The sequence below is a fragment of the Electrophorus electricus genome, chromosome 2, assembly GCF_013358815.1.
Source record: "Electrophorus electricus isolate fEleEle1 chromosome 2, fEleEle1.pri, whole genome shotgun sequence".
NCBI lineage: Eukaryota > Metazoa > Chordata > Actinopteri > Gymnotiformes > Gymnotidae > Electrophorus > Electrophorus electricus.
In genome coordinates, this window is record NC_049536.1 from 14,490,376 (window position 1) to 14,501,917 (window position 11,542).

The 11,542-nt window shown below is 41.4% G+C and overlaps 1 protein-coding gene across 2 annotated transcripts; it reads right to left on the minus strand.

Moving 5' to 3' along the window:
* Positions 1-290: 290 nt before the first annotated feature.
* lrrc17 (leucine rich repeat containing 17) lies at positions 291-9,396 on the minus strand. 2 transcript variants are annotated; one of them, XM_027014277.2, is made up of 4 exons: positions 9,301-9,396; positions 5,210-6,050; positions 2,161-2,316; positions 291-922 (listed from the first exon to the last, which is right to left on the minus strand). In XM_027014277.2, exons 2-4 carry the CDS (start codon positions 5,937-5,939, stop codon positions 495-497), a joined length of 1,314 nt encoding a protein of 437 aa, XP_026870078.2. In that variant the 5' UTR covers positions 5,940-6,050; positions 9,301-9,396; the 3' UTR covers positions 291-494. The 2 variants fall into 2 exon arrangements, with proteins under 2 accessions (XP_026870078.2, XP_026870079.2); XM_027014278.2 differs by lacking the exon at positions 9,301-9,396 and adding an exon at positions 8,958-9,294.
* Between the last annotated feature and the right edge of the window lie 2,146 nt (positions 9,397-11,542).

The following is an 11,542-nucleotide window of genomic DNA, read 5'->3' on the forward strand; positions in this document are numbered from 1 at the left end:
CGCCCCCCATCCCCCTACCTCAACTGCAGACATCTGCATATGTTTAAGATATGTCTGTTGCTCACCCACTCTAAAAGACAAAACTTCCACAGGATATGACACTTATTTGTTGCAAACATTTAAATGGAATGCACATCAAAGGACTCCTCATGTGTATGTGCATGTGAACATGAGTGTATTTTTGCCTTGAGCTGTAAGGCAAGAGTGTCATGTTTCAGTTTCTGTATGTTATCACGACAGAAAAAAATATATTCCATTTTATTAACTAATAGACATTAGAAACCCAGCAGTAGAAAAAAAAGGGTTGACTTTTATTATTATGATTTAGTTTACAGAACAATTGATCAGAAACATATACTAAAAATGTCTTCTCAAACTGTGATACAGATGATTTAAAGGTTTAATTTCTGATCTGATGCAGACAAAATTTGAATTATTCTCAGGGAAAGTCTACAGTTCATCCAGAAAGACTGACAGTGCTTAGAGTCCTTGCTTTAATTCAGGCGAATGATCTCAAATTTCTTCCGTCGTCTATCTCTGAGCGGGTTGGGCAGCAGGTCTGGAACTTCCTCAGTCTCTGCAATCAGCTCCTGGGATGTCAGGCCTGGCTGAGCAGTGTCTGTCTGTGAGCCCACCTGCTTGTCTTTGGGGCACTCTGCGTTGTAGGTCTTGACATAGTTCTCCACAGGCCAGCCTTGGAACTCATGTGGCTCGCTGCACACCAGACCAGTGTAGTCAACAGCTGGGTGGTGCTTCAGCCAGTAGATCAGGTAGTGGATGTTGTAGTCACAGATCCAGGGGTTGCCACCCAGAGACAGTATCCTGAGGTAGTACAGGTCTTCCAGAACACCGTAGCTGAAGTAACGTAGGTTGTTATTAGAGAGGTCTAGCTCTCGCAGGTACAGAAGGCCAGCAAAGGCATCTAGGAGAGCAGAAACAGGGAGTCGAGTTGAATTAGGTACAGTGGTTCTGTGGTCAATCAGTTGTTTATCTTATGGCTCAATATTTCTGACTATTCAATATTTAATCCACTGTGAAAGCACCATATTCAAATTTCTTTGAAACAGGAACAAACAAAGAAAATATGTTTCAGTTGCTTTCTTTTTCTGTCTGCATTCTGATTTCTTAATAGTAAGCAGCAAGTGATTGATGGTTGCTATCTGGTCAAATCAGTGTAAGTATTCTATAATGTATAAACAGATTCACCATTTTGTATTTTTGCAGTTCTCTGTGTGGTCTCTGACACAGTATCTGAATTCTGAGAAACAGTCCCTATAAGGATCATTTGTGTGACTAACAGGTTAGCAACTATGTTTACACCTTGCATTCATACGATGCCTGGAGTGTGTTTAAAGAGGCTTTAGACAGGGAGGAACTAATTACATATAATGTCCATATTGTTTGCTAAGTGGACTTCCAGGAACTCATTAATGAATAATAATTATCATGAAATATGCTAATAATCTCACAATGTGGCCAGTCTTATCACCATAAACTTAATTAGCTTTAAAAAAAGCAGGTAGCATTTGTAAAGAAACCTATGCTGCTGTCTGGCAGTATCTGTTTATCACACACACACACCCTTAGTGTACCAGCACACTACATATCCAGGCAGACTGTTCATGTGGGTAATCGGATCACATTCCGTTACATTTTCAGAGCAAGTCTGAAAGGCCTGGGTATCTTATAACTATGTCAGTTTATGAGTAGTTGGCTTGGTTTGTTGGCTTGTCAATCTATAAATAATTGGTGTGGCTTTCTAGAGTGGAGAGAGTTATAGTGAGCAACCTATGTATGTAAAAAATGAAAGAACAGTAGGATACATTTACAGTTCTGTTGTTTTTATTTATAAGGTTGGCCTCTACGTAATGATGATATGATAGTGATAAATAAAAGGTTATTGTACTGAGAACATTACTAGCAGCTTCAGGGTTCTTGTTAAAATGAGAATAATGACTTTGTCTCACTCTTGCAGACTGAAATGTCTGCTCAGCTGGGATTCAAACTTGAGTCCCAGCAATACAACCAAATTCTGGAATTGTAATATGGTATCTGGACTAGATAAGCTACTCTGGAACACAGCCAACTGATGTCATAGTGACTCAAGGGGTGTGTTTTCTGTTCAAACACTCTATGAACTCTTCCGATTCACCGATTCACCTGTGTCAATGCGTTCTAGGCCGTTGCTACTGAGGTTAAGAAGCTTCAGGTCCTTGACAGCAACAAACTCTTTAGGCCTCAGGTGTGTGATGTTGTTAAAGGATAGATCCATTTTCACAATGCTTGCTGGGATATCAGCTGGAATGGTCTTCAGCCCTGAAAACAGAGTGTCCCATTAATTAACTATTAACTGTTAATATACATAAATAAACCATGCATTCACTTTCAAAAGAGGACAAGCAGTAGAAATATCTGATGCTCGATTTGGTATGAAGAGCAGGTCTATAGATTTGTCTCTAAAGCCTTAGAGACGTGAGAAATTATCCTATGCCACAGGATTTTCCATGTGCTTGCATGGTACTCTTTGTGTTTCAAAATGATTTACAGCAGTCTAAACACAGATGGAGGTAGCTACCACATTCATAGCTGCAGGCTCTATATAGTTTGGTCAATGTTGGTGGTCTAAAAGCTCAAACCTATTCTCATAAAACTTACTAATAATGGAATAACAACAATAACTGCAACAAAAAAGAGCTAAAAATAAAGCCGATGTCTGTCATCCAATGGTAATGAAACAGTGAGTTGAAACTAAGTGCCAAGCACAAAAGAGACAATAACAAGTGGGCATGGAACTCTCCCACTGTTTATTTTACAAGTACTTTTAGCTTTGTGTGTTCCCAAACACAGCCTCTGGACTTGAATGAAGTCCAACTAACTGTTCTTGGTTGCTTTAATTTATTACGCCATTATTTGAACTGTAGCACACATTTTAAACGTAGTGTCCATGGCCATATGAAATGCCGGCAACATAATGAATTATCATCAGGGGCTGAACTGGGTGGGCAGAAGAATCGGTGACATGTGAAACAGGGATAGTTCAACTTCCTCCCCCAACAGAATAACATTGCCTGCTTTACAACTTAAGGCTCAGTCAATCCCGCATTATCAGAACACTGAACTTGAACCTAACAAGCCCTGGAGTAGTTGGGACACACTGCTGAAGAGCTCTGCAGTCTCGATCTGCTTGCACCAGGACATGCATGCCGTTACTTCACGTCAGGGAAAAACCCATCACTGAATGACCGATATAGGGATTTTGTGCTTCTTCTGTTATTGCTACCTCCTCCAAGATTCCTATGCTACAGTTTCACTTTTTCTGCTGACAAAAGAAATCTCCAGCCAGTTATCGACAGATCCCAGAGCAAAATGACATCATGGCACAACAGAAGGCAGGCAGTTTCCCTGTGCTGCACTGCTCACTCACCTTTTCTGAGTACTGAAAATAAGAAAGCTCAGATCCCTCTGGAACCCATCTATCTTCATTTACTTCATAAGGACAAATTCCTGCTCCTGGCTGAGATCTGTACAATCAAACCAGTCTTTGGCTGTAATATGTTCCTTCTTATAATTTATTACATATTTCAGTACAGTGAGTCAGTCTGTAGCCAACACATCCAGAGATTCAGTGCAACTTGATTCAAGTACAATATAGAAAGCCTTCCCAAACAGCCCGGTGCAGTGGAAAATGTTGGAGATGATCCAGTGCAGTAGACAACACTATTTCCAAACTGCAACAAAGATGGTGTTGGGGTGAGGTTGTTATAAGAAACCCTCAAATGATGTCACTGTCTTTTCCAACAAAGACTATACAAATCGCACACAGAATTCTTTGTTGAAATATGAATGATCCATTTCATTGCTTCTCACAGACATCTTTTCACTAAATGCATCTCCCTTGATCAAAGTACTTCTTCAGCTGCATATCATAAATACATAATAGAAACAGTGTCTTCAGGCTTCTACGAAACAAATGAACAACTTTGGAAACAATGAAGTACAATATATAGGAGATTATGAACAGAAACACAAGGGGACCTAATGGGGAATTCCAGATGTATGATCTGAGAAACAAAGGTCTACTCTTTTCCAAATAAATGTATTTCTCTGGCTTGCATGTTCTGACCAGATGCTTAGATGCCTTTCTAATTGGACAAACCAAGTACTCACTCAGCAAAATCAGGAAGAGGAGTAGAACAAATCTTATGTAGTCTCCTTTTGTGCTACATTATACTACAATGTATAATGTTGACGAAAATCAGAATCCCCAAAAGAGCAAACGCTCTTACACTGTACAGTTACACTGTACAGCACCTATATCTATAGCCAGCCACAGAGCAACATTCTCAGAGTTTTGTTTGACATTATGGAAAGGTTCTCACAAAGTTAGGAGGTTAGGAAGCTTTTAATGGAGTCTTCTTATTATATTTTCACTTCGACAAAAGTTCTTATGCCATATGCAACATTACTTAAACATTCTTTTTATTATTAGAGTTGTCTTTAAACTGTTCATTGAGAACATTCACACTTAAATGTAACGTTCTGAAAAGATTTTGTAGAATATGTTTAATAACCCAGAAAAATGAATGTAAAATATCTGAATTTAACATTTGAACTGCAACAATTTGAGAGGATTTTTTAGAATATATAGAAAAAAAGTTAGCATTATCATTAAGAACACCTGAAGCAATTAATGATAAAAGATTAAAAACATAATGCTCTCATAACCTAAAAGGAACATTAGAGGAATGTTCTTGAAATTTAAAATAGCTGGTAGCTTGAAACTTTTAGCTGGGAGATTACTGAGCTGTGCTAAAGGAAGTGCAAAATTAAAAATAATACTGCCATCAATCAGAACTAACACAATGAGCTTGTGTGTTGCCAGTACATTTATGGAACCACCTTTTTATGCACTCAGAACTACATTAGTAAATATTGTACTATGGAAATACAATATATCACAATTCAATTTTTTTCTAAAATTCCCAGCTATAAGACACTTGGCTAGAAGCTGAAATATTTAAGATTTTAATGTTGACTTTGGCTTTCTAAGATAGTTGATGGTTCAAGAAAATTTGCTTGGCATAGTGTACATATTAATCATTTTTCAAGTAATGTAGCTACAAATTGTATGTGTAGATAGCAAAAGGACAATACATGCTTAAATTTTAAAGACATTATGGATTACTCTGGCAAGTTAATCCATTCTCACCTCTGCTCTTGCACTCCAGCAGTGGTTTGGGGAACACATAGGTGTGGCACAGTAATGTTGCATCAAGATGTTTTTGTATACCGGGTGGCCTTGATGGTAGAGCTACTGGCTGGAATTCTGGGGAGCAGAGCAAGGTGGCATCCAACTGCTTCAGATGCTGCCCCCACAAGTGTGTGGGCTCGGCGCACTTTGCAAAGTTGCCCATGTGACGGTTGCTGGGCACCTGCAGGAAGCGCACGAGGCTGTCTAACTGGCAGCTGCACCTCCAGGGATTGTCGTGAAGACGCAGGTGGCTGAGTCGCACCATGGGGATGAGCATGGCCTCAGTGGCCACCTGCAAGCGGTTGTGCTGCAGCAGCAGGATTGTCAGTTTGCTCAGACCATTGAATGCACCTTCCTCAATCAGGGAGATTTCGTTCTGCTGCAGGTCCAAGCTCTGCAGCTTCCTGAAGTGGCTGAAGGTGTTGTCTTGCAGCACCTGGATCTTGTTCTGTGCCAGCAGCAGGTGGTCAATGTCTTCCGGCCATCCGAGCAAGACGGCAGTCAGCCGGTGTTCCTGGCAGTCGAGGAACTTGGCCCCATATTCTACGTACCCTTTGCAGTCTGCCACGTAGCGCTTGACGGCATTGGCACGGCTGTGTGCCCGGCCTCGGCCGCTCCGGGCTGACTTCCGTGTCTCAGCTGCTCTGAGCACCAGGACCAGCAATGGCAGAGTGGTGAGAAGACGCATGGCGAGAGCTGTGACTGGGTCACTCACCGGAGATGAATCCCTCAGGAATCTTCACAGCCTGGAGTCTAGCAAGCTCACCAAGGAGAGCGAGTGGGGTTACAGCTGAAGCCCCTGATTGGAAACAAACAGCATCTCTCAGACAGAGCTGAACATGGAGATGGAAAACACAAAAGCTGGCTGCTAAGAAGTGTTCAGGGGTTCATCTATAGCCAGAAACAAGAGTCAAAACAAAACAAATGTTTTTTTTGTAATCTGATAATGAATCTTTTAAAAGTTCCAAGATAAAATTCTTAACTATATGAGCATCTGAATTACCTTGGCCACATAACGGCATTTGCTGTCATATCCAGGTTCCATTCACAACTTCCTGATCAATACTGAAGTCAGTGCAAAAATCTTATGTAAAGTCAGTGTAAATAAAATTATAAACCATGACATTACTGCAGTAACAAAACATTTAAAACCTTTCAACAGGTCTTTAATGTCTACATAATTCCTTTACCCAGAGACTTCCTTTATTTAAATGCAACCCAGTCTCACTGATACTAAACCTAGTTTTATTCAGCACAAAACATCAATAAACGTTTACATTGTTGCATGCAATCCAATAATATTCTCACTTGATTGATACTACTGTTTAATTCTGCCCACAGCGTCAATATATTTTTACACAGTGGAAATGATATACAGACATTGTTTGACTGTATATAATTGAATACACTGACAACTTCTTCACTTTATACTTTATTGTCTCAAAGGGGAAATTGGTTTGCGACTTGGAAAACTGACCCAACTGACAACATCACTCATGACATCACATCACAAACTTAAATACCACCAGTGATCAGTGATGAGGCCATGTTTCCACTGCATAGGCCTTCTTAGTGTGCTTCACTCTCCTACGCCATCCTACTGTCTTTAGGTGGCAGCTACAGTCAAACGCCTGCCAAGGTAGGATTTTGGTTTGGCTAACCAAATTCAACTGCATCCAGTTCAGCTTTCTAGGGCAGGATCACATTAATACACACAGTGGGTTTTTCAATCCAACTGATCCCAGATCAGCAGATACTAAAAAAAACGGCTCCATCATCGACACAGTGGAGCCTTTTGTACTTTCAGCATGCAAATAAGCCACTTATGAGTGCACAGGCAGGATGCGGTAAATGAAATCCCATGCACTAAGTTTCAGCGATGCCAAGAGCATTGTCACTGCGTGTGTGTGTGTGTGCACGCATGATGAAGCTGGAAGGCTGAACATTCCAGTCTGCACCTCAGCATGTTGAGGGGGGGCATTCCAGTGAGCTCAGAGCCCACCAGCCTGGGGCTGCTCAGGACATGCTCTGCTCTGTTGGGAGGAGAAGTACCTGAGGTTGCCACTGTAAGACTAGCATGCCAATGTAAGCACTGTGGCATATGGGTAGCACATGGAGGGTACTGTCTGGAGCTGAAGGAGGCTACATTACATGGTCAGGTCCTAGGCTCTGCTCAGAGTGCTAGCCAACCTGGAAGTCCTTGGTTAAGCCTGTTACATAAAAGCTCCTCCTCTTGCTCAAGTGTTCTTTCCACACACGCTTTCTCTCAACATTTCCCCTGGTCCACATAATTGCCACGTGTAGGTTCATCAATTATCTGAACACTCAGAAATTGTTTATAACTCACAGTAATATTACAGGTCAATAATTCAGCAAAATGGCCTTCACGGTCATTCATTTCCAGAAAGCTGTAAAGTTGCCAGTGGGATGACAAAACTCTTGGAAAGATTCACTTCTCTGATAGATAATGCCTCAGGGTACGTGCTGCATGCCCCTTTATGACAGCATTCACTGTTTTCAAAGGTGAATCTCACAGATAACTCACGCACATGTGTGTGTATGTGTGTTCTACTGCAGTTAAAAAATAAAACCATAGCAGTGACAATATGCAATGCACATTCAGTTACACAATACTAATAAATGATCCTAAATGTTGAGACAGTAAAATATTTATTATAGTTCGCCAGCAACCCTCTCCAGACAAAGAAATGGCGCTGTGCTCTGGCCAGGCAAGGAGTGACCTGGCAGGGGGAGCCGAAGTGCAGCAGCCAGTTCTGCAGTGGTTTCTCTTTTGAGTGCCACAGGGGGGATTTTGTCACAGGCCTTGGTCACGTGAACTCTGTTGATGAAGCTGCAGGCATGAGCAGGAGGCATGCAGACCTGGGGTTTGGGCGTGGCATGACACGTCCACTCGCCGTAGTAAAACCAGGCAAGCTGCCCCAGGCGTGCATGGAAACCTCTAGCAGGAAGCACCGCAGAACACAGGTCACAGTACTGCACAAAGAGGAAAGGGGGGGGGGGAGGGGTTCCCCCTTTTCACTTGCCTTCTCTCCAGGTCATCTGGGCCGGCTGCACAAGTCTTTGCATCTCTATTCGCCATGACCGCTGTGTCTGGAGCAGACGGTTTATCCCTTCCTATTCATTCTTATTCTCAACACATACATCCCTATGCATGTCCACACCACTGAGTGCACGACCATGACCAAATACATCCATCAGTGTAATCCAGGGAGACAGTGGAGAGCATAAAGAGAGACAGAAGAGAGCGAGAAGGAGTGAGAAAGGGTGAAGAAGGGGGCAGAGAGAGTGTGAGTGTATATAGCCTCCAGTGCTTAGTTAAAACCATTTGAGATTTCCTGCAGAGGAAGGGGATCATATATGCTCTATTCTCATTTATTTAAGATCCTAGCTGATAGTGTTTTGACTAACATGTCATTTTGAATTAAGACTTATTCTAAAAAGACAAGACAAATGTAATCAAGGACAAGGTTAACTCTAATAATTCTCTTTCCTCTACAGAAACACCTTTACACAGACATACAACCAATGAACTCAGTCCAATCCCCCACCAGCAGAAGAAAAAAAGAAAAATTTAAAGGAAACCGAACACCAATGAAAGGATTCTCCATGATACACACTGTCTGTCTCTCCTGACTCCAGCTGTGGGAACACCACAGTCCTTAAACATGCAGGCAAGAAGCATTACCTGAGAACTCCTCCTCTGCTTGGTCCTTATTACTGGTCTGTGTCTTGGAGAGCCACCAAATGCATTTACGCCTTATGTGCAATGTTAGCTATATATACAGAGCCTGCTTCCAGGTTGTGCCCATATTCCAGCCCAGAAGCCTCGTCCTAAAGTCGGAGTGGATTCCGCATGCATGCGAGAGCCAACGTGGAGCACAGCTGCCCAGCAACATGTGCCACATTGTAGAGAGAGTGCTGGAACTCCTCATCTCCTGCTCCTCAGGATAGATCCCCCTCCCCCAGAGTGCGCACCCACACACACAAACAAACACACACACACATACACTCAAAAAGGCCACAGGTACCTGGTCACAGGGAATTTGCGCTCACAGTGTCATTCAGTCCGGTATGCTGCGCTCTCTGCGTAAGGAGCGCTGAGTTGTACTGGAGGCTGGAACGAAGCCTGCTGTACTCTGCTTGTGTGTGAGGGTGCGCACGTGTGTGTGTATATGTGTGTGTGTGAGGGGCTCTGTGCAGTTGGAGGCTTTGGCCGGTTTTAAATTACAACACTCCTCTGCACAGGCAGCCTAACCCTCATATCCAGCAGTGAATAACTGGACTGCCTCCAGCCTACTGTATGTGCTAATCATATTATGGCAGAATGGTGTACAGATAAGCCTAACAGCCTCCAAACCACTATTAAAACTAGTTGAGAAACAGTCATTCTTTCGGTAATAAAATGCTTTTGCAAACAAAGTTTTGCAATAAAATTTTTGTCTTGAACGAACGAACATTAAACAAAAATTTCAGAATCTTTTTTAAAGTTACTGGCATATTCCTCTCAAAATGATTGATCTCTTTTAAAGCTGTGTCTTGCACATAATTCACTTAATGGCATAAATAAAACTACCAGGCAAAAAAAAAAAAAAACCACCAGGAAGGGCAATGTTGCTGGGCCTGGGCTATCTTAGACCTTGACTAACACAAGCGCACTAATGAGCAGCCTCCCAACAAGGCCTCCAGTGTGAAAACACAAGCTGCCCCCAGTAGGACCTTTGCTTTCCAAAATCCATTTGTAACTGTCTCTAGGTCCCCCAAATAAGGAATAGCTCCACTCTGGCAGTTCCTAAAAAAGAAGAAGAAACATTTCAAGCATGTACAAAAACAAACAAAGAAAAAAATGTATCATCAGAGACCCAAGTTATATGTTTGCTTGTTTGTTTGTTTGCTTGTTTGTAGGACTGCTGTGTTTTATTTCTTATATTTTTGTAAGCCCATTTTTGTAAGGATGTGACAAATGTCACCTTTACCCTTTTAAAAGTATTTTTGTCTTCTTGCAGTTTTTCTTTGTGTATCAGGGAGTCCTGTGTTCAGGCTGTTCTATGTCTTCAGGAATTTGACATCCCTCCTCCCCCCATATGCCCAGTCTAGTCCATGCTTCTGGATGTTCACTTATTCCTGAAATGAACACATTATAATGCAAATGTATTGATAAAAGAAAGTTGGCCAAAAAGTATAAAACTATAAATTATAATCTGTCATAAATTATTTTAAATAACATATAAATAGTTATGTAACATTCCAGTGCACACATTTGTAGCCAGTGTTAATGTTCCGTATAACCATTCATACATCTTTCCTACCATTCCCTTTATCTTAAAACATTTAATTACAATGCAGTTCAAATAACAAACTATGTATAAAATGGACTGTGGTTCACACAATATAAGTGTAAATCTACCTAAATTAAAGTTGGTATCCTCATATTATAAGTGCAGAATAAAAACAAACAAAAAAAATACTCTTTTTGTTTTAAATCCAATGTACTGTAGTACAGATGAAAAACAGCAAAACCTGTGATGCTACCAAATTACTTTCAGATGACACTGTATTATATGGATCAAATGTCCATGATTATTCCAGTAAAAACACATTAGTTCAAGGATTCAGCTAACTAGTAAGTCCACTTTTATCATTGTAAAAGAATCCCTCTCCATGCTTAAAATACAGTTTTGCTGTTGGCAGGGACACATGCCTTGGACCACAGGAACTGTACCATTCTAAATTCACTATATCCATACCTACTTGCAGCTGTTGAGAATGGAACATAGAAGTTTCCAAAGATCAGGGCAGTACTGTCATGTTATTGTATTCCCATAATTACCAAAGCAAGCCCAGTACAGACCATGGGGGGGGGGGGGGGGGGGGGTTGAAGAATTAGTTCACTACTTCATCGTGGTTGCCTTCATGAGACATGATTTCATAAGTCATGTATTTGCAGGCAGATATGTTTTTGGCCTGACTCAACCCTTGCCTCTCATCGAGCCAGCAGAATATAGACAGCAATGTAGACTGCAGAATTCAGACCGCAGGATACAGACTGCAGAATACAGACTTAGAATATTCATATGGTGATTATCAAAGCTACAGGCATTAAATGCCCTCCATTAAACAATTCATACATAATGTAAAGGGAAGTTTTGACCAACCTATAAACTGATGTATACAGAATAATTTGGTTCTGTAATAGAGCACAATTTTCTTTGCAGGTAGGGTGCTAACAGACAGACTGAAGGACATACAGACAGGCTTTCCAACACCCCAGAA

Excerpts from the sequence above, each read along its gene's own strand:
- lrrc17 (XM_027014277.2), bottom strand. The coding sequence starts at position 5,939 with ATGCGTCTTCTCACCACTCTGCCATTGCTGGTCCTGGTGCTCAGAGCA. Across the intron at positions 2,317-5,209 it reads GCTGGAGTGCAAGAGCAGAG|GGCTGAAGACCATTCCAGCT; the intron begins GTGAGAATGGAT and ends CTCTGTTTTCAG. Across the intron at positions 923-2,160 it reads CCTAGAACGCATTGACACAG|ATGCCTTTGCTGGCCTTCTG; the intron begins GTGAATCGGTGA and ends CTGCTCTCCTAG.